The following is a 27,957-nucleotide window of genomic DNA, read 5'->3' as shown; positions in this document are numbered from 1 at the left end:
ATTATTACTTAACTTTATTTAAACGAATTATTATTTAACTTTATTTAAACTAATGGGCCATGTAATTTTTTTTTTCGGAATACCTTTGGAGCTAGTGTTCCAGAGAAATCATCTGTGGTACATTGTTTCACAGTAATGCTGGTTGCAGTTCACTGACAATCTCACTTTCCAGCATCCCCCAGAACTTCAGGTCGGCCATTCTGTTCCATGAAAATGAACCCCCTGAAAGTCAGGCACCCTTTGTATGAATTACAACTCCGTCCCTGAAGCATAAACACTGTGCTAACGCACCAGATGAGGTATTTTCCTGTTTACTTTTAACGTTTGCTCTCCACAGTATGCTGTTGCTGCCTGTAATTTCCCCTGATAAAGCTGTTTGTCTTTGTCATTTTGTCTTACCTCAGATTCAGTCATCTGCTCACTGTCTATGAAGGGGAATCGCATTCACTCTCTCAACCCCAAATAGCATGTGGAACTCCAAAATCGACACTACCTTTCCCAATCTCTTAGCTAAATTCTAGTCCCATACGTCTTAGCACCTTCAGTTTTATGTTTCTTCAACTCACATCAGCCAAACTGTCCTGAAATTACCGGCTTTTCCCCAGGGGGAACTACGCACACTCGCCGTGAACCTGCGGCCCTCACATAAACTACGATTCAGAGAACTCCTATTACTATCGGTTTCAAAATAAATGAATCAAAACCACATCTAATATCATATGAGGTCTGCAACAAAATCCACCGGATTTAACCCCACAGTTTGGGATCACACTATGAAAAAAGGAAGAGGACGTTTCACGGCCAATCCGTCCTTTCAGCCTCGTGAACAGTACTGGAGGGGTTTCCGGTCTAAATTCCAGTTGAGATTTCAAAGCTAGCTTAGCATTTGGGAGAAGCTTACCACTTAAGATGGTAGGAAGAACAAATCTCCTTTTTATCAATGGATGGGAAATATAACCGGTGATGCTTTAAGACAGACAATCCTCTGTGGTTTCTGATATTCCTAACTTTTATTACATTCTTGCTCAAAACAGGACCCCTGCTCCTCCAAGCCGGCTACGGCTGCTGAGGACTCGGGCGGACCGCCTCCGCGGGGCGCTCTGGGGGACCCGTCCGCCTCAGCTCCAGTCCGCCTCAATCATTGCAAACAGCTGGCTGAGCCTTTTCTGCACGTCGGGCGCGTTCGCAGCGCCCCGGGGCTTTGTGTGCACTCTGGTGTGTTCCGCCAGCTTCGACTTATAAATGAAGCCCTTCCCGCAGTCGCCACAGGAAAACGGCCTCTCCGGCCTGTGGATGCGCTGGTGCCTGAGCATGTGTCCCTTCTCCCGGAAGTTTTTGTCGCACTCGGGACAGTGGAAAGGTCTCTCCCCCGTGTGCAGGCCTTGGTGGCTGAGCAGCTGTGCCTTTAAGCGGAAACTCTTGTCACATTTGGGACACTGAAAAGGCTTCTCCCCCGTGTGTGTCCTGATGTGTTCGACGAGCTTAGACTGCTTCGCGAAGCCCTTGCCGCAGTCGCAGGAGAACGGCATCTCCGCGCGGTGCAGCAGCTGGTGGGCCTTCATGTCGGCCTTCACGCGGTAGCGCTTGTCGCACTCCGGGCACTGGAAGGGCCTCTCCCCCGTGTGCAGGCGCCGGTGACTCAGCAGCTGCCCTTTCAGGCGGAAGCTCCTGTCGCAGTCGGAGCACTGGAAGGGCCTCTCCCCGCTGTGCACGCGCAAGTGCTCGGTGAGCTTGGACCGCCTGGTGAAGCCCCTGCCGCACTCCGCGCACGAGAACGGCCTCTCCTGGCTGTGCGTGCGCTGGTGCGCCTTCAGCACGCCCTTCAGGCGGAAGCTCTTGCTGCACTCGGGGCACTGGAAAGGCCTCTCCCCGCTGTGCACCCTCAGGTGCTCACGGAGCTTGCACTGGTGGGTGAAGCCTCTGCCGCACTCGCTGCAGGAGAACGGCCTCTCCCCGCCGTGTCGCAGCCGGTGGGCTCTCAACATGCTCTGCAGGCGGAAGCTCAGCTGGCACTCCGGGCACTGGAAGGGCTTCTCGTCTGTGTGCAGCCGCTGGTGCCGCAGCAGCTGTCCCCGCTGGCGGAAGCGCCTGCCGCAGTCAGCACACCAGAAGGGCTTCTCCCCGCTGTGGACTCGGCCGTGCTCCGCGAGTCTGCACTGTTTGGCCAAGGCCTCGCCGCACTTCCGGCAGGAGAACGGCCTCTCCCCACTGCGCACGCGCTGCCGGACCCTCAGCGAGCCGCGCCGGCCCAAGCTCCTGTCACACTCCAGGCACGGGAAGGGCTTCTCTCCCGTGTGCCCCTTGATGTGGCTGGCGAGATTGGCCTTGGTACAGAAGCACTTGTCGCACTCTGTGCAAGGGAATGGCCTCCCCCTGGGGGGGCAGCGCTGGAGAGCCTCCTCATCCCCCCTCAGGAAGCAGTGCTCTCCGCCGGCGGCGCACGGGCCTGGCTTTTCCCCCGAGTGCACGCTGCTGAGCTCGGCCTTCACACTGAAGGCCCCGCTGCCTTCCCTGCAAAAGACTGGCCTCCCCACGCTGGGCTGGCCCCGCTGAGCCTGCATGCTGTTCTTCGGGAGAAAGCTCTTGTCATATATGGGGCACTGAGGGGGCCTCTCCCTCTTGTGCAGGAGGTGGTGGCTGAGAAGTGTCTGCTTGTGATGGAAGCACATGTCACATTCAGGGCACTGCAATGGGCTCTTCCCCGAGTGTGCGGCCAGATGTCTAAGCAAATACCTCTTCAGGCGGAAGCTCCTCCCACATTCACGACACCGGAAATGCCTCTGTCCCCGCTGAGGCTGCAGGTCAGCTTCTTTGCTGAATTTCTTCCAGGCCCCACGCGGCTGGTCCTTTGGGTGGCTCCTCTGGTGCTTCTCTAAGTGGTTCTTCTTCCAAAAGCTCTCCCCGCAGACAGGACAAGGGTGCGGGGCGCCCTTCCCAGAGAGGGTTTCCTGGATGCCTGGGAGACCTGGCGCTCTGGGACTCGGGACTCCTTCTCTTTGGGTAGGTTCCCTGGAGCAGTGGACAGCTGGGATTAGAGCCCGTGGATCGTGTTGGTGTGGCTTCACGAGGGTGACACCTTGGTCGGGCCTGAAGGAAACATCTTCACTTTTCTCTAATAAGGGTTCAGAGGGACACTGGCTCAGAAGAGGATCCACTTGAAAATGGCATTCAGGCTCTCTTGAATGCACGGCTTGCTGACTTCCTGAAATTGAAAACAAAAATTCAGTTAGAATTCCTGTCTCTAGCATGACTAAAGGCTTATAACACCAATAGTGACCTGTAACAGTGACCTGTGGTGGTGTGGAAACCCAGTTTCCATCCACTGAGCTAAAAACGAGGTACATTTCAGTGTGGTCCCATTTCATGACCTGGAGTTTGATGAGAATCTGCTGAAATTAAACTGAACATTCTTAGAATAATATTGAAAAGAGGAAAATGCAGGTCGCAAATGTAGGGCCTAAGCTCTGGAACCAGACCGTCCGGATTTGAGTCCTTTCTGTCTACTGTGCAAATTCTGTAGAGCTAATCTCTTGGCTTGGTCCCTTCTCCTGCCGACACAGGCACAACAGCACACAAGACTGCTGTGAGAACGGAATGAGTTAACATGTGCTAAACACTCGGCACGGACCTGTACACGCGCACCACTGTCATGACGTCGGGACCATCAGACTTGTCTCGTTTGGACGTGCAGACATTCCTGGAGTCAAGAGGGATGACGGCAGTGTCACTGACAGAACCCTGACTGCCGCCGCGGCTCTGCATAACCCGTGAGCTGTCCCTCAGACCAGGCAGCAAGGCCTTCGCTCTGCCCCTCCTTCTTCACCCTATTCCTACCGACCTTTCAAAAAAACGTTTCTTAGAAGAATAACAGATGGCAAAAAGTGAAATAATTTGTAGAGAAAAACTCATTTACTTTCCAAAAAGAAGCAACTAAAAACTAAAACTACTCACAAGACTTCTTGGAATGATGGCCCCATCTGACTTCCTCATTCCATACCTTAATGCTGACTCTTATGAATCCAAAAATCTCAGACTCTCCCTTCATGACAAGAAACACGGAGGAGAGCTAAATTTTAGACATTCAAATAAAGACGACGGTCTCCAGGGAAGAAGGAAGCCGTCTCCCCGCACCTATCACTAAGAAGAGCTCACATTCGCTGAGTTCTTCTTGTGTGCCAGGTACCATTTTAACACTTTACATACGTTAACTCATATAGGATTACATATGGTAATCCTATAACACGGATATTTTTATTTTCTTCGTTTTATAGAACAGGAAACTGAAATAGTGAGAAGCTGAATAACTTGCCCAAGGTCACCCAGAAAAGGCAACATCCAGATTCAGGATCCAGAACCCACATTTCTAACCACCGTGTTTAACTGCCTTTCTCTAGAATGTACCAGATGTCAAGCCTCAGTCCAGTCAAAAAAAAAAAAAAAAGACAAGATCAGAGAACTAGAACTAAGAAACGAGAATGTGGCATCTTAAGGAAGGGGCTCTGATTTCTTAATACTCACCCCAAAACTGCTGTCCCTCAATAACTGAATCAAAATACAGATCAGCCGAGGAGCAAATTATGTTTCCTGATTTCTGTGTTTCTCCCAAATTCCAGAAGAGCTCTTTCCCCTGTTCAATGTGGGATATTAGTTCCGGTTTGGGAAGTCCATCATCTGTACAGAGAAGTCAGACAAGGGAGTTTGGTTTCCTTGAGCACCAAATTTAAAGCACGTTGAGTTGCTGTTAAATTTAATTTAAATCCAATTTAAATAAAACATTTAAAACCTAGTCTCGATCTTCATCCTGGTTGAACTCTCAGCAACATTTAAAATAAAAAGATTTTTCCAAAAATCAAGAAAACAACTGCATTTACGTAACATCAAAAAGAGGAAAATACTTAGGAATAAATTCGGTAAAAGAAATGCAAGTCTTGTACAATAAAAGCTATAAAATATTGTTGAAAGAAATTTTAAAAGCCCTAAATAAATGGAAAGACATCTCACGTTCATGAATTGGAAGACTTGATATTGTTAGGGTGACAATACTCCCCAAATCCCATATGTTGGAATAACTGGATATTCATTACAAAGAAGTTGGATTTCTACCTCATGCCATATACAAAAATTAACTCAAAACTACTTACAAAAAATTAAGATTAAAAGACCTAAATTAAGTGCTCAAACGATAAAACTCTTAGAAGAAAACATAGAAGTGAATCTTAGTGACTGGATTAGGCAATGGTTTCTTGGTGGACAGCTTTCCCCAGTCTCACTGCCTGGGAAAATAACTCTAGCTTTTCTGAGACATATGGACACCTCTGCCAAAGCTGACAGGCAGGGACAAGATAGGTTAAAATATATGGGGTGTAGGGATAGGAGCTAGGCATGTGCTTATGTGGAAGACCCTGGAAACCTGAGAGTATGTAGGGACTAAATGCCCTGACATATATTTATTTAGTCACCTCTGACCACCCTTACATGATGTGCAGTCTCAAACATTCACATGTAACAATGTCTCCCCTTGAGTAAGGATTAGCAATTTTTAGAAAGAATACGGGATAAAAATGCCTTTCTGAATTAATTTCTGAGAAATCTGGCTAATTGACGAATAGGAATATCAAGAGCGGAGACCTTTCGGGACCCAGGTCCATGACTCACCCACAATTCTTACCTAGAGAAACCAGGATCTCATAATTGGCTCTCATTACATTCCTGTAAAGGTCCTTCTGCCAGGCCTCTAGATTCTGCCATTCTTGCTCGGAGAAGTAAATGGCAATATCTTCAAATGTCAGAGGCAACTGAAATTACAGACATAATACATATCCAGTCATGATTGCTTCAAAAGATTTTTGTCATGAACAGTGTTGTCTGCCCGGCAGCTGCTTCCTCAGGAATGGCTCCTTCTCCTACACCAATTATGTGGCTCTGTGGTTAACCACAACAACCCCTTCCATGGGTTTCCTCACGAGTGCTCAAACTGTATATGCATATGTATAGCATGGGACGTTTTCTTTCTTTTCTTCCTTTTTTCTTTAACAAAAATGGGAACAAATCATTAATATGTAACTTTACTCACTTAATGTCACAGACACCTTTCCAGGTCATTATATATAGGAAAAACTGATTTTTTGTAAGTTGCATTATATTCCACAATGGGAATGGTATATATACCCCACTGATGGGATGATGTGTTATTTCCATTTCCTTTCAAATTACAAACAATGCTATTATTTTTTAAATTACAAACAATGCTGATATGCTTCCTTATATATTACGGGTTTACCTTCTGTAGGATAAAGTCTAAAAAGAAGAATTATTAAAGGGTATAAACATCTTCAGCTTAACAGATACCACCACTAGATGGCCTTCCAGAGTCCAGCACCCTCCCGCTCCTCCCCACCCCCACCAAGATGAGACTTATTTCTTTATACTGCTGCCAGCACAGGATGTTCTCAAATATTATTACTTTCTTTGCCATCGTGATGGTAAAAGAATTCATTGTTTTAATTTAGCATCCTTTTCATACTTTTCTGGGGGCTGGGGTTCCACATTATCTTTGTGCATGCCTGTTTCCATCCTTTGTTCAATGTTCTTGTGGGCTCTTATAACCTGAACGAACTTTCTTGTATTAGGATTAATAATCCTTTAACTGACTAGCAAATGTTTTCTCCAAGCTTTTCCTTTGTATTTTGAATTTATCTTCTGCCAACGAGAACATTTTGACCCTTTCACTTAGTTAAAACCTGGAGTCTTTCTCATATTGTTTCCAGCTTTTTAAGAGTTTCCCATATCAAGTAATACAAATATTCTGATTTTTTTTACATTTAGATTTGCACTTTAATTCTACAGATGAGACTGGCATCTTTATTTACATATGGATAGCCAATCACACAATACTATTCTTAGGATTGAAATGCCAACCTTTGGCCTTTGCATATGCAATTGACCCTTAAAACACGTAGGGGTTAGGGCATGGATCCCCACGCAGCAGCGGAAAAGCTGCATATAACTTCTGACTTCCCCAAACCTTCAGTCGTCCCTCCGTATCCACAGGGTATTGGTTCCAGGACACCCTTGGATACTAAAATCCATGGATGCTCAAGTGTCTTATATAAAATGGCCTTCCCCTTCTGCAAATTCCCAATCGTGGATCAAAAATACTGTTTTCCATCATGGTTAATTGAATCCACAGATGCGAAACCCAAGGATATGGAAGGCCAACTGTATATATACTGAAAAGGAAAATCCAAGTATAAGTTGACCTCCATAGTTCAACCTCGTGTTGTTCAAGAGTCAGCTATGTTAGGTTTTCATACATATGTGAACCTATGGACCATTACACTATGTATCCAATTACAGTACCTACACAGTGTGGGAACACTGGGAGGCAAGTCTTCCTCCCTCCTCCCATTCTTTTCCAAGCTACTGCTATAAACTCTTGGAATATTTATCCTTCCTTATAAACTCCAAAATAACTTCCTATTTTAAAAAGGAGTACACTGGGATTCAGGTTGAATTTATTAAATTATATATGTATTTAAGAAAGACTGATCTAGGAAAACATTTTACCATTCCATTTATTTGGTCTCGCTCACTTTTCTTTAATAAACTTAATGATTTTCTTCATAAATGTTCTGCATCTTTTTTAATTAACTCTATTTTTGGTATTCTGTGGTTTTTCCAACAACTGCATATGGGACCGCCCCTGCCAAATCTTTATTACTAGAATTTTTTACAAAGTTGTCATTGATTTTTGTAAATTTATTTTGTATCTAATTAATGTAGTGTATTTGTTTATCAATCCTAATAGTATTAAGTTTGGGAGGGATACAGTCATAATTCTCAAATAATTTTTCCATCTTTTCTCAAAGTACATTGCTTTTTTCTTATATTATACTTATGAGAATGTCTTTTGTGGCTTCAGGGGTTAGTATCTTCATTTGGGAGACATGTTCTATTCTAAGATTATAAAAGACATTCTCCTGAATTCATGTTTTTACAGCTTTATTAATTAAAATGAGAACTTTTCCAACATCGATTCTTTTTGCAAATGATAGCCAATTGTCACATAACTTATTATCTATTCTTTTACCATTGATTTAGGATTGTTTTTTCATAAAATAATTTTCCATTTATACTTCAGTATATTTCTGTTCCACTAGTGAATCTGTCTATTCTTGCTCCAACAGTGCACTATTTAATTCTTATAGTTTCATCAAATGTTTTACTACTAAAGAGGGCATGGCTTTCTACCACCACCTCCATCTTATTTTACACAAAACTGTCTTTACTTCTCTTGTCTATTTTCTCTTCTACATAAATATTTTGCCAAACTTATAAATTCTATTGGGATTATGATAAGAACATACTGAGTATATGAATTTTGGGAGAACTAGATCTCTAAAATATCGGATCTTCCTGTCCAGAAACATATCTCTTTCGTTTATCTAGATATTTTTATGTGCTTTAATAAGATTTAGTTTTCTTCGTAGAGATCTTATATAATTCTTGAGAGTCATTTCTAGGGATTTTAGAGTTTGAGTTGCTATGAGAACTGAGCTGAGTAGGAATATACAAAATGCACATACACACACCCTTCAAGCATCTATCTGGCCCTGTGTGATGGGCCATACCTTTCCACATCTGATGTTAACAACTTTCCATCTGATTTCAGAAAATGTTTCTTCTATTACTTCACAATAACTCACAAGCCCCACCCCTTCTTACACTCACTTCCACAAGCACATTTCAGGCAGTTTTAAAGATTTCTTAACCATTTAACATGCATAAAACTGGTGCTCTTCATTATTAGGTTCTTATCTTTTCAAGATGTCACTGACGAACTTTTTGGGTATTGTGTGCCTAACACCATTTCTCCCATAAGCTGTGTTTTTTATTGCACAATTTTGCCTTGCACTGTGATTTTTAGAAATGCATGGGCTGTATCATAGCAGAAATGAACGCGTGTTTTTATTTGTTACATATACTTATTCTCCTCTTGAGTAAATTCCTTACTTTTGAATGTTTTCAAAAAAATGCTCAAAAGCCTTGTTTATTAAAAGATCCAGAAAATTACAGAAAACATTATAACAAGCATCCTAGTATTTACCATTGATTTAACAAATTTAACATTTTTTCCTTCCAATTTCCTTTTAATGAAATAGAATATGATAGATGCAACTCCAGTCCCTTGGTCCACTCTTCAACCTTGTTCTTATACTCAGTCCTTCCTCCCTTCTGAGGAGCAAACAGTATGAAGAATGTGGCAACTCTTCAGTTCATGTTTTTGTTTTTTAATACACATGTCTATAAATTATATATGTGTTGTCCTTTATACACAAATGCTTTATTATACTGCAACTTGCATTTTTCATTCAAGATTCTGAGATCTGTCCATAATGATACACACAGAATTGATTTAATTTTGTAATGTTCTATTGTCTAAATGTCACAATTTCTAATCCATTCTTTTATCCACTGACCACTCTGTTTTCAGTTCTGTAAATTGCCTATTCGTATCCTTTGCCTATATTTTTACTGGGTCACCTGTCCTTCCATTTCTAGGATTTCTTTAATTTTTATATTGATTGTTGACTACGTTACGTTACAAATGCTTTCTCCTAGTGTGTGTCTTATCTTTTAATTTTTTATCTTACACTGTACATAGTTTTTTATTTTGATGTAAATATATCAATCTTTTCTTAGGTCATTTTGCTTTCTGTGTTTTTTTAGGAATTTTTTTCCACAGAGGTTACAAAGATATTCTACATTTTCTTCCAAAAGGCTTAAGCTTTACTTATGTTTTAGATTTTTAGTTTATTTGGAATGTATTTTTTTATGTTATACAGTAGTGCTCTAGTGTTTTTTTTTCTCCCAAATGGAAAAGTCAGTGGTCCCAAACGCTGTTTTTGAAGGTCTATGTATTAGTTCCCTAGGGCTGTTGTAGCTTAAAACAATGAAAATGTATTCTCTCATAGTTCTGGTGGCTAGAAGTCTGAAGTCAGGGTGTCAGCAGGGCCATGCTCTCTCTGAAGGCTCTAGGGGATAATCTGTTCTACGCCTCTCCCTTAGCTTCCGGTGGTGGCTTCCAAACCTGTCATTACTAGAAGCTGCACCAAATACAATCTCTGCCTCCACTGTCACGTGGCATTATCCCTTTGTGTGTCTGGGTCTCTGTATCTTTTTTAATAAAAATATCAGTCACATTGGATTAAAAATGTACCCTAACCCAGAATGATCTCATCTTAACCTATTACATCTGCAATAACCCTACTTCTAAGTTAAGATCACAATCTGAGGTCCTACGAAAAACCTGAATTCTGGGAAGACATTATTCATCCCAAGAGAGTCAGCTTCTGTGTTCTCTCTTGGTTTCCACTGCTCTATGTGTCTATCTCTGCACAAAACAGCACAGTATTAATTCTACAGATTTACAGTAAGTCTTACCTTCTAGGGCAATCCCTGCTTCTTTGCTCTTTTTTTCAGAATCACATTTTTACCTTTGTTTTTCTAAATAAAATTTAGAGTCTGTTCATCTAAATTCACAAAAATCTTACTGCCATTGATAAAACTACAATAATTTTATACATTACCTAGAAGAAAAGTATTATCTTTACCACATTTAGTCTTCTCATTTATAAGAATGGTATGCTATACTCATATTTACTTATCATATTCTCTATAAGGTACTGCATGTCTTTTGCATATTTAATCCTAGGAATTACGTCTTTTGTTGACATTGTTAATAGTATTTTTAAATTAATAATCTCATGAATTGGTTTAGTAATCAGCAAAAATGCTCGATATGGAAGTTTATATAAATACAGTAAAAATAATGGCCACTCCTTCTAAACCTCGATTTCAACAAAACACTAATCAAATAATATGCACTCTAAGTTTTCATATCCTCTTCTATTCCTTTCAATGTTATCATCATCCTTCCTTCTTACATTCTAACACGTCAGCGGCTGAACTCTGACATTTAAGCCCCTGCCAAACATCATGTCAATTATTCAGAATTTTAAATCTTTTAAAGCACTTGTTCTGAATTCAGTAACTGTGATGTAAAGTTCGTTGTACTGTCAAACCCATCGCTGGCCTCACACATTCTTCGGTCCTTCGCCTTGCCCGCTCCCCGCCCACCTCCCTTCGGGCGCCCGGGGCCCAAGCTGGGCCCGCGCCTGGGCTGGCCGGGTCCACGCTCGGCTTTGTTCAGGTGTTTGGCCATGGACGAGACCCAAGAGCAGCGGCCACCGGCTTGGTCCAGGGCTGGACCGCACACCCCACACCTAACGCGACCCCCGATCTCCAACGCCTCCCTGCAGGGACCCCAGGATGCCCGCCCGCCAAACCGGAACGCGAAGACCCGCCCCGAGCCTGGGCGTCCGCGCGGGTGACCCCTCTCACCGGAGCCGGCTGGGCCATGGCCTTCGCGTCTCGGCGCGGCCCCGGGGGCGCTCCCGCGGGGCCTCCCCAGCCGCGAAGGGAGCCCGCCCGCGGGGACCGCAGGCCCAGCCCCGGCGCGCTGCACGCTGGGCCGCGGACGGCCGGGCCCGGGGACGCGCCGCAGCCACAGCGCCCCCTGCGGCCGGGAGGGGTCCCGGCGGATCCTCGCACTCCGGGCTCGAAGGGAGGGAGACCCAGACCCAGACCCAGACCCAGACGAACTGAAAGAGCTGGAGCGAGACGAAGACAGAGAGGTGGAAATTCAGTCAGCCGCAGATGGACGGAGAGGGGGCGGGTGGGGACACTTCGCTGCGACGGAGACAGGAAGGAGGGCGGGGGGTCGGTCTCTCCCTAAGCTGACTCGTCAACGGTTAGGTTCTAGGGTTCACCTATGAGGCCATCCCAGGAATCAGATTGCGAGGCGAGACAGTCAAGGTCAGTAACAAGCAGGTCCCGACCGTGGGCAGGTGGGGTCCGTCCCGCTGGGGACTCTGAGTGCGGACCACCACTCGGAATTGTCCCGCGAGAAGGCCAGGTATTGATCAGAGTCCTCTCCCTCACCGAGAGGGCACTTCTGGTCAACCCGGGATACCCATAAAGCTGATATTAACTGTCTGTTTTGGGAGACACCTCTTATCAGGTTGAAGGAGTTCCCTCCTACTCCTGGTTTGCTGAGTTTTCATTGTGAGTGGATGTTATGTTTTGTAAATGCTATTTCTGTGTCAATACATACTATGTTGTGGTTTCAACAAATGAAGGGGGGGAGGCACAGATATTCATTCATAAGTATAAAACCCAGGGCAGAACTTTTTAAATACAACCCCAAAATCATAAATTATAAGAGAGAAATTTGATTATATCAAAATTTAAATTGCCATATGGCAAAAAATTCCTTCGACGGGAGACTCTGAATTGTGAAACACATATGATGGAGAAAGGATATCTATAAAAAGAATACAAGAAGAAAAAATTCTGGAGATCTGTTGTACAATGATGAGTATATACTTAACATTACTGAACTGTCCTTTTAAAACTAAGAGGGTAAAATTTGATGTGCTTTCTTTACCACAATTAAAATTACAGGTTATTTTATGACCAATAAGTACACTGAAAAGCTGCCCAACTTTTCTAGAAATCAGGGAATTGAAACCATAAAGAGGCACCATTTTCACTCCTCTTCCAAAACTAAGAATTCATTGACGTTTAACCAGATCAAGAGTTGCTGAGGGAAAATGATATTTTCAATTGCTCACAATGGGAATATAATTGGTACACTCACTATGGAGAAATTTTTGGTAATAAACATAGTAAAGTAAATATATAAATTACATAAAACTATACTAGTAAAATTAAAAGCCTGCATACAATTCAGGAAATTCATTTCTGGGTTTACCTCTTTGAGAACCTCTAGCATAAGTGCATCAGGAGACGCATATATGTCCTTGCTGCACTATTGTTTGCAAAAAACAGGAAACATTTTAAGTGTCCATTAATAGTGGAATAGATAAATAAAGCTTTCTGGAATCCTATAATGTAATAAAGGAAAGTTCCACTGAGCGTCCAAAATGACACAGGCACAGGCTTAAAGGCATAAGTGGGAGGGAGCACGCTGCGGAAATCTCGGGGTCACGTCTGACAGCCCGGTTACTCACCTACCACCAGGCACAGGAGGTCCAGAGGGTCGGAGGTCAGAGTACTGGTGAGCAGTGACTTTCTAGGTGACATGTTCCAAACACCGCTCCTCTGGAGAGGGAGAGTTGGGGTGCTCTCCCCTTACCCCAAGCCCAGGTTAGGAAGGGGCTGGTGGAGTCTGCTAGAGGACTCGGTCACGGTCACGGGCTGGAGTTGGGGTTCGCAGTGTCCAGCTCCACAGGGAGCCTGGGGACAGCTCTGCAGGGGGCCAGGGGCCAGGCTGATATTCACTACCGGAGCTGGTGGGGACGAAAGGCCTGTGAGTGTTTCCTGGGGCCACACAGGTGAGGGACATTCGGGAGCAATGTCAGGCTCTGCCCGAGAGGATGAGTCATGGACCCCAACAGAGAGGGACCACGGAAAGCCAGGAGGAAAATGAGCTCCCAGGTCACGGGAGCAGTCACAGGTCCCCAGTGGAGGCCTCAGAGGCCTCCCCGAAACGCCCCGGGGGGATTCCAAACACTCGCCAGTCCAGAGAGAGCAAGTCCATCCCACTGCGCTTCTCACCTGCTAAGAACTTTCTTATTCTCCCTTCCCCTCCTCCGCCCCTTCCTCCTCTGCCCCACTCCAAACGGCGAGGACTGAGCACCGCGGGGAAGGAGACAGGAAGCACCATGTCCCAACTCCAGGGGCGGAAGGGGTGGAAATCAATGTCAGAGAACTGACTCTGTATCATGGGAGACTGGGCATTGTTTTCCCCAATCATTGTGAAATATGTAAATATATGTAAAGAGCTGTCTGAATTCAACACGTCTACTTAGAAAATGGGCAAAAGACATGAACAGACTTTTACTGGAGAGGATATACAGATGGAATATAGGCACTTAAAAAGATGTTTACTGTCAGGGAAACACAAATTAAAATCACAATGAATTGTCACCACACACCTATCAGCATGACCAAGATAAAAAACGGTGAGAACACCAAATGCTGGTGAGGATGCAGAAAAACTGACCGCTCATACATTGCAGGTAGGAATGTAACCAGTACAGCCGCTCTGGGAAACAGCTTGGCAGGTTCTTATGGGGGGGCCCAGGTATTTGGTCAAACATCAGTCTGGGTGTGTCCGTGAAGGCATTTGTACATGAGATTAATGCTGGAGGGAAGAGGCAGTTTCCAGGCCATGAGGACACATCAAGCGGCCCTGTGAATAGAACCATGTGACAAGGAATTGAAGCCTCCTGCCGACAGCCAATGAGGAACTGAGTCCTCTCGTCAACAGCCGTGGAGTGTGCAGAGCTTAGACTGGTTCCTCCAGCCCCAGGCAAACCTTGAGATGACCGCAGCCCCGATGACATTTGATCTAACTTCACGTGAGCCCCGGAACCAGAATCACACAGCTAAGCCACCCCATGTTCCTGAATCCAGGTTTTGGAGTGTTTTTGTCATGCGGCAACATCTGACTAATACAGAGTCCTCCTGCCATCGGTCCTGACACACTGGCCCTAGAATCAACCAAGACTCTGGACCACTGTGGGAAAGCACAAGAAAGACGAATTTCAGGAGGAGAGAGAAGTCCAGAGAAACAAAAAGCTTAGGAAGCTGATGTCGGCATGGATGGGAGGGGATGGCTAAAGGAAACACAGGAAGGACAAGTGAGCAGTGAGGGCAGGAAGCTGAAATAAAAGTTGAAGTTCAAAGGCCTTAAACAGATGTGGAATTTGGAGGGAAGGCGGCGAGGTCATCTTGGTCCCACGCTGCGGGGGATGTGAAAGTGATCTCAACTGAAAAGTAGGCGATGAACCCTAGTCCTTGCTCGGTAAGCCTCAGCTTGCCCCTGGGCTTCATCTTCTGCCTCATCTACAAGCCAGGTACAGACTTTGTATCTCAAAGGGAAACCAGTGACCTTGCATGTTGGTACCAATGACGGCTGGTGTCTTTTTACAAAGGAAGGATGGTTATGGCGTAAGGGGCGTGTGTACAGTGGAACAGGACTAGCGGCTCTGTGCTGAATCAGAACCAGCAGCGTGTGTGTGAGTGGACGTGTGAAGAAGATTATGAATTACATGTCACCATTAGTAAGAGGGTGCAAAGGGTGAAGAAGCAGAGGAGACCCTTTCCGCCCAGGGCAGGGCCACTCTGCTCTGTCCTTCCCACTCTCCCCCCGCCCTGTCCCCGCTCTCCACTGTGAACTTGATCTCCTGGCCGCGGGTGAGGACTGTCTTCTGAGGGTCGCCAGAGAAAGAAGGCTGAGATCACCTACACAGGAACAGTGGTCGGACCACTGGCCGACTCTCAACAGCCGTAAGGAAGCCGAAGATAGTGCAACAACGCTTGACGGTCAGCCCTGAGTTCTTGTCCCAGCCAAACTGTTCTTCAAGGACAGACGAAAGCTGAGTTTACTGCCAAGAGACCCTCACCGGAGAAAATTATAAATACATACTTTAGAGAAAAGAAAAACGATTCCAGGTATGAGGTCTGAGATACAAGAAGAAAAACTGAACGAAGAAATTGTAAGATATGGAAGCCAATCTAAAATTATCGGCCATGCAATATAATATTAATGTCTAATTTATTAAGTTATTTAAAAGACAATGAAAATACTGGTTAACGATCACATATGAGGAGTGGGGTGATCGCAGTAACGTGTTTGTGTAAGTTGGGAAGAGGATCAAGATATTGACTAACTTAGACTTAAAATTTGCATGTAGCAATTTCTAGGGCATCGCTTTAAAGGTTGTGGTTTTGCCGAGCTGAAGGCGGTCAGGGAATGTGGGCTCCATGCTAGTCGTCTTGGCAGACAGGCGTCAGCGTTAGTAATTTATTTGCTGATTCTTTTAGATTCCCTATGTATATGATCACATCTAAAAAACTTAAACATTTTCTTTTCTCCTTTCCAATTCTTACATCTTTTCTTTCTTTTTTTTTACCTTATTGTACTGGCCAGGACCTCCAGTATAATGCTGAATAAAGGTGTTGACAGTAGCTGTCTTGTCTCATTCTGATTTCAAATGAAAAGCTGTCAACATTTCACCATTGACTACACGTTGCAGACTATACTTTTTGAAAATGGTCTTTATCAAGTTAAGAAATTTTCTATACAACAAAATTTTCTCAACAACAAAAAGCAAACAATCCAAATAACAAATGGGCAGAAGATGTGAATAGGTATTTCTCCAAAGAGGAAATACAGGTGGCCAATAGACATATGAAAAGATGCTCAAGGTCACTAATCATCAGAGAAATGCAAATTAAAACCACAATGAGCTATCACTTCACACCTGTCAGAATGGTATCATTAATAAATCAAAAAACAAGTGTTGGTGAGGATGTGGAGAAAAGGGAACCCTCATACACTGTTAGTGGGATTGTAAATGGGTACAGCCACTATGGAAAACAGTCTGGAGGTTCCTCCAAAAAATTTAAATGGATCTATCTTTTGACCCAGCAACTTCACTACTGGGTATTTTCTAAAGAAAACCGAAACATTAATTCCTAAAGATCTATGCACCCTTATTTTCATGGCAGCACAATTTACAATAGCCAAAATATGGAAGCAACCTAAGTGCCCATCAATAGAAGATTGGATAAGAAGTTATGGTTCATATATACCATGAAATATTATTCAATGCCATAATAAAAATGAAATCCTATCATTTGCAACAACGTGGCTGGACCTAGAGGTTATTATTCTCAGTGAAATAAGTCAGACAAAGATAAATACCATATGATTTCACTTATATGAGGAATCTAAGGAATAAAAACAACAAACTAATAGAAAACACTCACAAATACAGAGGACTGTCTGTGACTGCCAGAGGGGAGGGGATTTGGGGACTGGGTGGAAGGGCTGAATGGTTAAAGAAGTACAAATTAGTAATTGGTAGGTGGTCACGGGGATGGGGAGCACGGCACAGAGAATGCAGTTAGCATTAATATATTGGCTAGGTGCAAAACCAGAGGAGAGAAAGAGCAATTAGGGGGATCGTTTTATAAAGTAAATAAATGTCTAACCAATGTACTACTGTATACTTGAAACCAATAATAAAATAAAATGCTTAAAGAAATTTTTTCTACTTCTAGTTGCTAAAAAAAGTTTATTAATGGATAGATTTGGAATTTTATGAAAACCCCCTTTTTTGCATTTATTGAGAAAATCATATGATCTTTCTCAAGATTATTAGCGTGGTAAATTAAATTTATTGCTTTTTGTAAAATGAAACACACTTTGGATTCCAGATACAAATCCAACTTGATCATAAAGTTCTATCATTTTTATGCATTTGTGGATTCAGTTGGACCATAATCTATTTAATTTCTGTACCTATGCTATGAGGTTGGCCTGTATATTTTTAATACTATCCTCATTGGGATTTGGTACCAAGGCTGAGCTAGCCTCACAACAATAGCTGCACGATGCAAACATCTTTTCTCATCTTCGATTTTGATGTAAAACGTTACTATTCCTTTATGAGCTATAACTCACCGGTGAAACCATCTTATCCGAATTTTTTATTAAAAAGTTTCAAATAACTGTTTTAATAAAATAACTAAAACTTAGAAGACTCTTCAGCTTTTCTGTTTTTCCTCTGTCAGCTTTGGTAAGTTGTGGTATTTAAGCTCCTGCGCAATTTCAGCATAGTGCAGTGATAAAGTCTTCAGACTCGGGATGTGACGCATAGGCTGAAATCCTGGATCTCACCTGGTGACCTCGTGCAGTGTACAACTCTCGGCCGCAGGTCTGACATTTGTAAGACGAGCCTGATGAGAGAAAGGAGCGCAGTGATAGCGTCTAGCTGTGGATTAAACAAACATTTTGAAAGCACACAGAATAGTGCCTGCCACATGGTAAGTTCTTTGTACATGTTTGTTAAGTAGATTTAATTTTTGTATGTTATTTTTCATAATGTTCTATAATTATTATTTTAAATTTTAAAGAATCTGAAATTTTTCTTTTTGATTCCTGATATTGGTTATTTTTTCTGCTCTTATTTTCTTATCAGTTTCACCAGAGGTTAATTAGTCATGTTTTTCTTTTCAAAGACCACTTTTGGCTTTGTTAATCTTCTGCGTTTGTTTTCTATTTTATTAATTTCTGCTCTTTTTCCTTCTTCTCTCATAGTGTTCTTTTATCCACTTTCCTTCTAATCTCTTGAGATGGATTCACGTTTTCATTCTTTTTTTTCCAGCATGGCGCTTAAAGCTCTAAGTATTTCTCTAAACGCTGATGTAGCACCCATCTACAGATGAGTGGACCCGGAGGGCGCTGTGCTAAAGAAGACCCCATCCCAAAACCAAATCATTTATGTTATTACTTATACGTAGATATTTTTTTAAGAAGTCAAACTCAGAAAGAGAATAAATTGGTGGTGGCCAGGGCCTGGGGGAGGTGGAAATGAGATGCCGGTCAAAGGCTACAAACTTTCAGTTAGAATGATGGTGGCTGCAGTTAATATTCTACTGTTACTTTTGAAAGTTGCTATGAGAAAAGATCCTAATATGTGAGGTGACAGATGTGTTAATTAACTTGATTGTGGTGATCAGTTCACCATGTGCATCGCATTCTCACATTGTACACTTTAAATGTCACGATTTTATGTTAATTATACCTCAATAAAGCTGCGCTGTGGGAAACTAAACAAAAAATTCTAAATTACTTATTTTTTTCTATTAACGAGAAAGGTATATAAAAACTTCCCACTCTAAGTCTAGATTCATTTACTTCTCTTTGTTACTCTATCAAGTTTTTACCTTACATTATTTTGAAGCTATTTTACTGGAGGCATAAAATTTAGGAATTCTTATAGCTTCCTGGTAAATTAAGCCTTTTATTATGAAGCAGTCTTTGTATCTACAGTAATATTTTGTCTTAAAGTCTAGTTTGTCTGATAGTAAGATCCGCACGCTTTTTTTGTTAATGTTCCTCAAGTTATATTCTTTTATTTTCAATCTTTCTGTATCCCCAAGTTTTAGATGTGTCTTTTGTAAACAGAATATAGTTGCTTGGTTATCTTAACCCACTATGACAATCTCTGTCTTTTAACCTGAGGCATTTATTTACTTTTAATGTATTTGCTCATGTGTTTGCATTCAATTCTACCACCCTATTTAGTGCTTTTAATTTCTATCACTTCTGTGTTTCTCTCCTTCTTTCTTTTTTTTGTCTGATTGAGATTTTTATAATGCCATTATTTCTCCCCTGCTAGTCTGAAAAAGATAACTGCTATTTCTTCTATTTTAGGGGTTATACTAGCAACTCTCTATGTGTAGTTATTTCTCAAAGCCTGTGGTTAACCAATAACTTCACCCTCCTCCCCGCTAATACTTAAAACACTTTAACTCCGTTTACTGCCCTCACAATTCATGTGTGGCTTTTGTTTTTACATTATTCCATAAGTTATTTTAACCCCATTTTTATCGTTTTATACAGTCGATGCTCACTTATGTTCATTCGGATATTTGTTATTTCTTTGCCTCTTTCTCGAACCTCCTCCGTCTCTATCCTTCCGCCTACATCATTTCCGGGCTGCTTAGAATACATCCTGCAGAATTTCCTTGAATGAGTGCATGCCTGATGCTGACGAACTCTTTCAGTTTTTGTCTGAAATTGTCTTTATTCTACCTTCGCTCGTGAAGAGTATTTTACCTGAGTACAGAATTTTACGTTAACGCAGGATTTCAGAACACACGGCCCCACCGCTGTCCGGCGTCCACAGCTGCCCTTGAGAACTCCCTTGTTCTCCCCCGAACTCAACTGAAAATAAAATAAATGCCTTTTTCCCACGACGCTTTTAAGAGTTCCTCGGTGTCTCTGGTTTTCTGCAACATTACTACATAGGTATGGACTTGATTTGTTTATTATGTTTGAGATTCGTTGGGGTTCTTGAATGTAAACATCGATGTCCTTCGTTAGTTGTGAAACAGCCTCAGCCATTGTCTCCTCAGACACCGCGTGGACTTCCTTCTCTCTCATTTCCCTTCTGGACTCCATTTAAATGTACATTAGATTTTTTCACTCAATCTTCTGTATTTGCCACACTTTTGTCTCTCCGTGCATCGTGATGGATAAATGACCATTTCTTTCCACTGTTCTAATTCACTGATGTTCTCTTTGAATCTATTAACTGAGTAGAACACAGACATATGCAGTGAGTTTTTAATTTTTGTTATTTTTAGATAAAAACTTTCCGTGTTGCTTTTTTCCCTCATATCTTAGTTATATTTAATTCCAGTTCCGTACTGAAATTTTCGAGCCTGGTTTTTATCTCCTTGGACTCAGCAAGCATTGTTATTTTAGCGTTTCTGGCAGTTGCCATATAAAAAGCCCCTGTGTTTAGTTCTGTGGTCTCTTGTTTTTATTGATTTTCATGATGGTTTTTTGCTTCCCTGGGTATGTAGTTATCACTGACTACGTGCTGAACATTGGATTCAAAACTTATTTGTAGAATCAATTTGAGGCGGGGTGGGGATGATAATATCGTCCTTCATTTGTTTTGCTTTGTTTTTTCAAGTATCTGTGGGGCTTTAGCAGTCACGATGCCTCAACGAAATTTCGAGGCTTGAGTTTTGGAGGCCGTTTGGATGACACGAAGACCTGCCACAAATTCCTGTAGCAGCCGTTTTTCCTCTACTCACCCTCACTCCACAGGATCCCAGCCCAAAGCCAGAGAGTTTTAGCAGCGTCCCTACTCTAGAAGGGCCCAGATCGCTGACGTTTATCCGGCCCCGCCCCCGTCCCGAGAGGCTCCAGAAAATTCCACTTAATCTCTCATTTGCCTTTTCTGGACTGAAAAACACGCTCCGCTGTGATGCTTTCGCTCTTTGTTTCCCACCCTTTCCAAACCTCCACCCAGCATTTCCTTTCTAACGAGCGAGCGCTTCGATCCTTCCAATGAAATGCTTTTAATATTTTCCAGCCTTTTTATTTGTCCTCACAGGAAAGATTGTTTCAAATTACCTCACTGATTAAGGAACGTGGGGACTCCTCTGCAGGATCCTTTTTCCACTTATATGTCTTAAATATATTTTTTTGAATTTTGAAAAGTTATTATATACAGTAGGGTCTACTTCGAAGCATTTTCACCAAGGAAAATAATGACCCAGAGAAAAAAAGTGGCAGAAGGGAGGGAGAAGGGGGATGCGAGCGGTCCGAGTCTGCGGTAGAGGCGGCCGCCCCGAGAAACCCCCAGGGAGAGGACAGAGCCTCTACTTTTGACGTGGTCCTCAAATCCTTAGTCACCTCTGGGAAGCAGGAAGATGTATATCCATACTTCACAAGTGGCAGCAGCAAGAACAGAGACAGCCCCCTTTCTGGAAGTTACCATGAGCTTGAGGAAATGAGACATTAAGAGAGAGAAAAACTCAAGTCCCCACACAGGGCACAAAGGGCAAGAATCTCTGGCAGCGCTGGGTGTGGGGCGGGGCAGGCTGCATCAGCCTCTGTGGTTCAACACAACCCAGGTAGCTACTGTCTGGACGATGGTCAGAGGAGGGTTCTAGGGGCTAGTCCTACTCTAAACCCTAAATTTTTATCACAAGACAAAGCACATCAATTTAATGGTGAAATGTGGAAGGAAGAGGCAGAAATTTCAACATCTGCTTCAGAAAGTGTCAAAGAGGTAAGGGGCACCCGGATTCGAGCCAGGGACCTCTTGATCTGTAGTCAAATGCTCTACCCTTGAGCTACACCCCTGCTTGCACGTGATCTTTCATTAGCATCTTTCACCTGTGGCGCTGTGCCCAGGACATTTACGGGTCTATACATCATTGTTCTTTTTTCCGCGTGTCCCAGGAGGTGGCGAGCCTTCTCATTATCATCCGCTCTCCTTTCTACCTCTCTCTAACCTTAACTAGTCTCCACTCCAGCCCGCCTCTTCCTCAGGCTGTGGTCATGGTACCAGCCTTTACCCCGGAAAAGCCATTAGAGTCTATACTAGGGTTCTACTGAGCCAGCACAGTCATCAGGACCCGAGGGGTTGGTTCTAGGTCTTTAGTGAACCTCACACTCAACACGGGCGGAGCCTCCTCCCTAGTCCAAGGCCTCGAAGAGGGTGGCCTTGTTTCACTCCTTCATTCATTCACTCAACAAACACGGAGCATGTGAGGTGCCAGGCCTTGTCGTCTATCCACACAGACAAATAAAACACTGTCCCTGTTTCTCAAACAGTCTCAGTCCAAACAGGAGACAAACCATGAACCAAAGTATTTCCACAAGAGTGGCAGAAGCCCAGAGAGGACTGTTGGAGCAGCGAATAAGAGCTACCCTGCCTGGAGAGTCAGGAGGGGCTTCCTGGAGGAGGTGGACAAAGGAGTTTGCCAGAAGAAGCTGGAGACGATTTTAGGCCAAAGGAGGAATAAAGACAAAGATAAGTGTGTGTCTGGAGCTCAGGAAGGCATCAGACTGATGTCACATAGGTGTGCTCATCAATCCAGGAAACATTTGGGAAGTCCGGACCCCTGCGAATACAAGGGGTAAGTCTTAGCCATTGTCACTGGGGGAAGATCTGTGACACACAGAACGACTATCCATGACCTCAGATAACCCTCATGACCATGCCTCTTGTCTAATTCTAACACCGGCCAGCACCAGGGAGCATCAGAGCATGTGTCCTAGGACACAGCACAATTTGTGGAGTGAGGCATCAAGGACCAATATGGGCGATGAGAGCAATCATTTGCCTCTTCCTTAATACTACACAGATGAAAAGAACTTTGGCAAGGGGGCACCCGGATTTGAACCGGGGACCTCTTGATCTGCAGTCAAATGCTCTACCCCTGAGCTATACCCCCACACCTACTTGTAAAGCCTTAATTACACCTCTTGAACTATGCACCTGACTGCTGTTTCTGGACTCTAATGACCCAGCTCCCCAGAGCAGGCAGCCAGCCCTATGACGTCCTAGCTCTCACTGTCATCACTAAGTCACTCAGCCACCTACAAACAACTACTGAGCAGCTTCTAGATGCCAAATTCACCCTTTGTCCTCCTTCCATTTTCTCTTCCTCTCTCTCTGGCTCCATTCACCTCCTCCGCCCCCATTCCATCTGCCCTGCAGTGGGCGGTCACTAGTATTCCCAGCGTAACAGAACCCTGGCCCCCTCCTCCCTCCCGCACGGGCCTCTGAGGAGCAGAGAGGTCTCTGCACCGATGGAAGAGCAGGTCTGGGACAAAGAGCTTGGCCAGGATGCCACCCTCTGGGACACTGATGACCCCTTTCTCCCTTTCCACCGCGTGCTTCATCCACTCAACCTGACAACTACTGTGGAAGAATAAGGTGGACCAGCTCAATTCCTCTCAAGGAGAAAACTGATTCGGGAGGGGTGGAGCAGCAGGACAGCTTCCTTGTGAGCCCCTGGGGCCGCTCTGTGTGAGCAGCGAGACTGGGGAGGCAGCCAGGAAGGGGGCTGTCCTCTGATCTGAGAGCCTGGGCACTGGTGTGGGACGGAGCCTGGCAGTGCCCCGCTCCGCATTGACAGAAAAGCCAAGAGAGGCTTCGCGCGCTCTCTCCATCCTTCCCAGTGCTCTCCGCAGCTCAGCTCCTCTCCCCATAGAAGCAGTCCCCCCGAAAGTCTATCTGCTCACGGGGCTCTGGGGAGCAGCTCTGAGTCCAGAAACACGGAGGTGGCTCCTGGATCCCAGGGGCTGGGTTACTCAGCCCTCGAAGTGAACGCACACTTCCGGTGTCCTCTTAAGCTCTGGTTCTCAAACGGGCACCGCATCAGAATCCCCCCAGGCACGTGTTAAAACTGCGACCCCAGGCCCCACCCAGGCCTACCGAAGCAGCCCGCCCGTGCGAGCACCCAGTCTAAGGGGCAGCCTTGCACCACATGTCTGGGGGCCGCAGGTCTGCAGCGGAGGGTACAGAAGCAGCTCCCAGGGTGAGGCCTGGGGGAGAGGGGAGGCGGAGCGGTCTTCTGATGAGGCTGGGAGCCTGAGGGTGGAGTGCAAGAAAGTCACTAACAGTTATTATTTGAGAACGACGAAGACCACAGGGCCGACTCCAAGTCCCCTGAAGACCTCATTCCTCAACCTCCAGTGCTCCCTTGAGCACCGCCCTAGGGCAAATCCCGGATCCACGGCACAGCTGAGCCAGGGTTGGGGGCGCCAGGCCTAGGGGCACCTTGGCCTGATCCCCATCTCCCTGGGAGCTGCTACAGCCCTGGGACCATGGAACTTGCCACAGCATCTAAACGACCGAGTCCTGCTGCCCTGTCTTAGGGGCCCGGCCTGGTGGCCGCTGGCTCCCTGCACCACGGAGAAGCCCCTCCCCAGGCTCCTGAAGCAGCAGCTCTGAGAGACAGAGGGAAGGCACTAGAATCCACAGGCGCCCTTGCTGCTGCTGCTTCTTCCTGCCACACTTGGGTCCCTGGATTGTGCCTGACCCTTGCAGGAGTCTTAAAAACCTTACGTTTAGCATCAGTCTGACATGCCAGCCTCTCAGTACCCTGCTCAACACCCACCTTCTTCCCAGCTCTGAGTTCACTGCGACTTAATTTACCTACTCAAAGAACCTGCTTCAAAGGTGAGCTTTTCTCCCCAAATAAAATGTCTGAGTCTAGAAAGCAAGGGAAAGGAGTGTTGGTGTGATCCTTTGTTTCCGAGGGAACAGGGCTCCAAGGTGCCCGCCCATCCCCTGCCCAAACAGAGAAGTCTCGCTTTGCCCTGTGTTCCAGCTTCCCAGCTGTCATTCACATACAGGGTTCCTTACCTTAAAAAAAAAAAAAAAAAGGTTTCAAAACTGCGCATCTGATCCAGTTTTGCTATTATTTGAAAGGTAAAGAAGATAGAACTCCTATTTGGCTCATCATTCATTTAATATCACTATTTATTATCTGCATTTGTGCCAGGCACGGTGTTAGGTGCTGGGGACATTCGAGAAAGACTCGATCCCTTCCTGCAAGGATGCTAAAGCCTAAAAGACAGAAAAGCAGGGATTGAAGTGCAGAGGATTTGAGAGCAAGTGTGGAGGGATGTGGGGACAGATCTGAGTCAGGGACAGTCTCAGGAGGAGGTCATCCTCCAGCCCATGTCTGCTGTCAGGATTCCATAGGCTCCACAACAGCTTTCTCAGTCTCAGGTCCCGGGAGCTCGCCTGTCTGCCCTCTGCCCTTCCCCCAAGCTCCCAGAGTGGTCGCAGGCCACAGTGATTCCTCCAATGGGACATTCAACATGGGGAGCATTCCCTGGGCATCAGAACACCTTGGTCTGGCCCTATCGGTCAGCTGTACAACGTCGAGCGGCTCACTCCACCTTCCTCTGCTTTTGCTTTACCACCTGGGGACTCCTGGCACCAGACGGCCCTTCCCCGGGGAAGGTAAGAGGCCAGGCCTGCCCCCAGCCGGAGGGGACAGGGTCCCAGGGGTCTCGGCCCACTCTGCATTGGGTAGGCTTGGCTGCCCCTTGACTCCCTTCTGCACAGGGGTCTGGAGCTCTGGCTTGGTGGTGGCACAGTCCGGAGAGAGAACAGGCCTGGTCTGCCCAAGGGGCTCGCCTCTGCAGGGCTTAAAGGGAGAGGGTGCCTGCCAGGGGTTTCGAGCAGGGAACATTCCCCTTTGAGATATGGGGAACAGGGCCCCCATGCTCCCACACTGGCAGTGCAGGTGATGAGCCAGGTGGAAGGCTCCCATCCTGCTGGCCTCATAGGGCAGGACGTGGAAACCAGGAAAGACAGGAAGAACCCACAGTGACCTAGCCCAGCCACCTCATTTGACAGATGGGGAAACTGAAGCCCAGAAGTACAGGTTACCGCACCAATGTGAGTCACAGCCACGTCAGTCACACGTCGAAGTCAGCTCTCAGGTCGGTTCACCGTCCACTCTGCAACACAGGCCTCCTCCTGCCTCTCGTCCCCTGCCTCCCCTAAGGCCGGCATCCCCCCGTCACCCCACTGCCTCACAGCACGCTGGAAAGGGGACTTCATGGCCAGGCAAAGGGAAGTAAAGCACTTTGTTCTGGGCCTCGGCCACCCAAGGAAGGAAGAGTGGACAAAAAGCCAACTGCGTATCTGCTCCAAGCAGTGGGAGAATTCAGGTGCGCGAGCTAGGGCAGCATGGGAGCGGGGTAGGTGCAAACATCTAGATTTAACTCTGTTTACACACGTGTGCATGCACACGCATATACACTTGCTCTTTATCCACAGTCCAAAGAACTTCACATGCCAGACTGGACTGCATTTTCTGGTCCCAGGGCACCCTTAAAAGTAGGCAACACTCAGTAGGAGTTAGAGAACTCACAGTGTGCAGAGTACAGCTCAGTGAGCCCTACGGGTACGAATGTAAATTAAGGAAGGTCCCAGCTCACCAGAAATAAACAGGCTGGCAGGTGAGAGATGAGTGAGGAAGAACTGCCTCTGGTGCCATGGGAAGGACAGGATGGCTAGCAACAGAGGCCGGCTTAGTCTCCATGAGACCCTGGGAAAGCCAGTTAACCTCCCTGAATTTAATTTCACAGCACCTAAAGACAAGAATTAAGGATACCTTCTATCTGCCTGAAGACACAAGGTTGACCAAATGATCTCAAATTGCTTCTGGCTCTCAGATCTAGGAGGCTCATTTGATTCAATAAAGGAATAAAATCCAGGACTCTGGATTGGAAGTCCCCAGGGACCAGCTCTTACCCAGGGAACTGGTGTCTTGTGGTTCCCCTCCATGATGGCCTTGCAGAGCACCTTCTGCCAGTCTTCCAGGCTCTGAGAAATACATGGCTACGTCTTCAGCAGTCATGGGCACCTAGAAGTACAGGTCACCCATGCCAATGTGAGTTACAGCCATTTCGGAGACCAGCTGGAGCCAGCTCAGTCTCTTCTCTCCCCTTCACCAAATCAGATGGCATTGCTGATCAAACCACTAGGCAAATGCAAAAGCATCTCCATTACATTTGCTTCAGATAAAGTACAGGAACCAGTGGCTAAAAGGCTTCGGGGTCAGGGCGCCTGGGTTCTTGTCCCCTCTTCTAGGTACACACACATCTGTGATTTTCCCCACTTTGGCCAGTCCTCATCTTCAGAGGTCGCTCTGTAGTAACAGACACAACCATACCCCTCCCAACCAACCCTACTCCATCTGCCACAAAGATGTCTCTGCTCTGTCGTACATCTCTTCCACCTTTTTCAAGCCCTTTAAAGTCAACTGGTTACTGTCACTAGGAGCCAAGATGTCAGGCTCTGGCAGCCAGGAGCCCTCTCTCCATTGAGTCTATGGCCCCTGCTGAATCCAAGCAGGATCCTCCACCCGCACCCAGTTCATGTACCTTGAGGGTCTCCACCATGCTGCCGGGGGGCAGCCGCAAGACCCAGAGTTCTTATTTTTCAGCAGGTTCCCCATGTTCTCCAGCCGCCTCTGCAGCAGCCCGTACTCCTGCAGCAGCGTCCCCAGCACAGCCCACTTGCCCTCCGGCTGGTTCCCAAACTCCAGGGTCGTCTTCTCACAGCTGGCCAGCTTTTCTCAGGTGTCTGCGTCCGCCTCTCCAAGTGTGAAGTTGGACATCCTGGGACTCTATCTTCTCTGAACGGCAGCCAAGATGGCCAGAAGGTAGATCTCTACAGACTAGCCCTGGGCCTCTCGTTGGAAGTCAGTCCCCATATGCCATTCCTGTGACTAGACACAAGGAGGTAAGTCAGCCACCAGGAGAGGGGCCCAGGGCCATTCCCAGCTACAGGAAGGTCAGGATCCTCTGGAATAGGGGGAAACTTCTTCCAGGTGCCAAAAGGCCTCACTAGTCAGACCCCCAAACAGACACCACCTGGCAGACTGTCAAAGACAGCAGCCACTGGAATGGGTCATTTTCATGGAGGACCAAAATAGAAATCACACCTGTAAATTTTGCCTCTACAAAACCCTATCTTTCCTTGTTCTCTTCCGAGCACAATTTAGGTTGCTACCTGA

General features: G+C 45.5%; 1 protein-coding gene and 2 non-coding genes across 4 annotated transcripts; all 3 read right to left on the bottom strand.

Moving 5' to 3' along the window:
* Positions 1-17: 17 nt before the first annotated feature.
* Positions 18-27,588, bottom strand: ZNF786 (zinc finger protein 786). Of its 2 annotated transcripts, XM_039861276.1 has the most exons (5): positions 27,323-27,588; positions 26,691-26,802; positions 5,669-5,795; positions 4,519-4,671; positions 18-3,202 (listed from the first exon to the last, which is right to left on the bottom strand). In XM_039861276.1, exons 2-5 carry the CDS (start codon positions 26,721-26,723, stop codon positions 1,119-1,121), a joined length of 2,397 nt encoding a protein of 798 aa, XP_039717210.1. In that variant the 5' UTR covers positions 26,724-26,802; positions 27,323-27,588; the 3' UTR covers positions 18-1,118. The 2 variants fall into 2 exon arrangements, with proteins under 2 accessions (XP_039717210.1, XP_039717211.1); XM_039861277.1 differs by lacking the exons at positions 26,691-26,802; positions 27,323-27,588 and adding an exon at positions 11,404-11,526.
* On the bottom strand, positions 21,695-21,766 carry TRNAC-ACA (transfer RNA cysteine (anticodon ACA)). Its single transcript has one exon. It is a non-coding gene; the product is annotated as a tRNA-Cys (tRNA).
* TRNAC-GCA (transfer RNA cysteine (anticodon GCA)) lies at positions 22,792-22,863 on the bottom strand. The gene has a single exon. It is a non-coding gene; the product is annotated as a tRNA-Cys (tRNA).
* Positions 27,589-27,957: the final 369 nt, after the last annotated feature.

Source organism: Pteropus medius, unplaced genomic scaffold (assembly GCF_902729225.1).
Source record: "Pteropus medius unplaced genomic scaffold, Ma_sr-lr_union100, whole genome shotgun sequence".
NCBI classification, from domain to species: Eukaryota; Metazoa; Chordata; class Mammalia; order Chiroptera; family Pteropodidae; genus Pteropus; species Pteropus medius.
The sequence above is the reverse complement of the archived record's forward strand: the minus strand, read 5'-3'. Positions and strand labels throughout refer to the sequence as shown.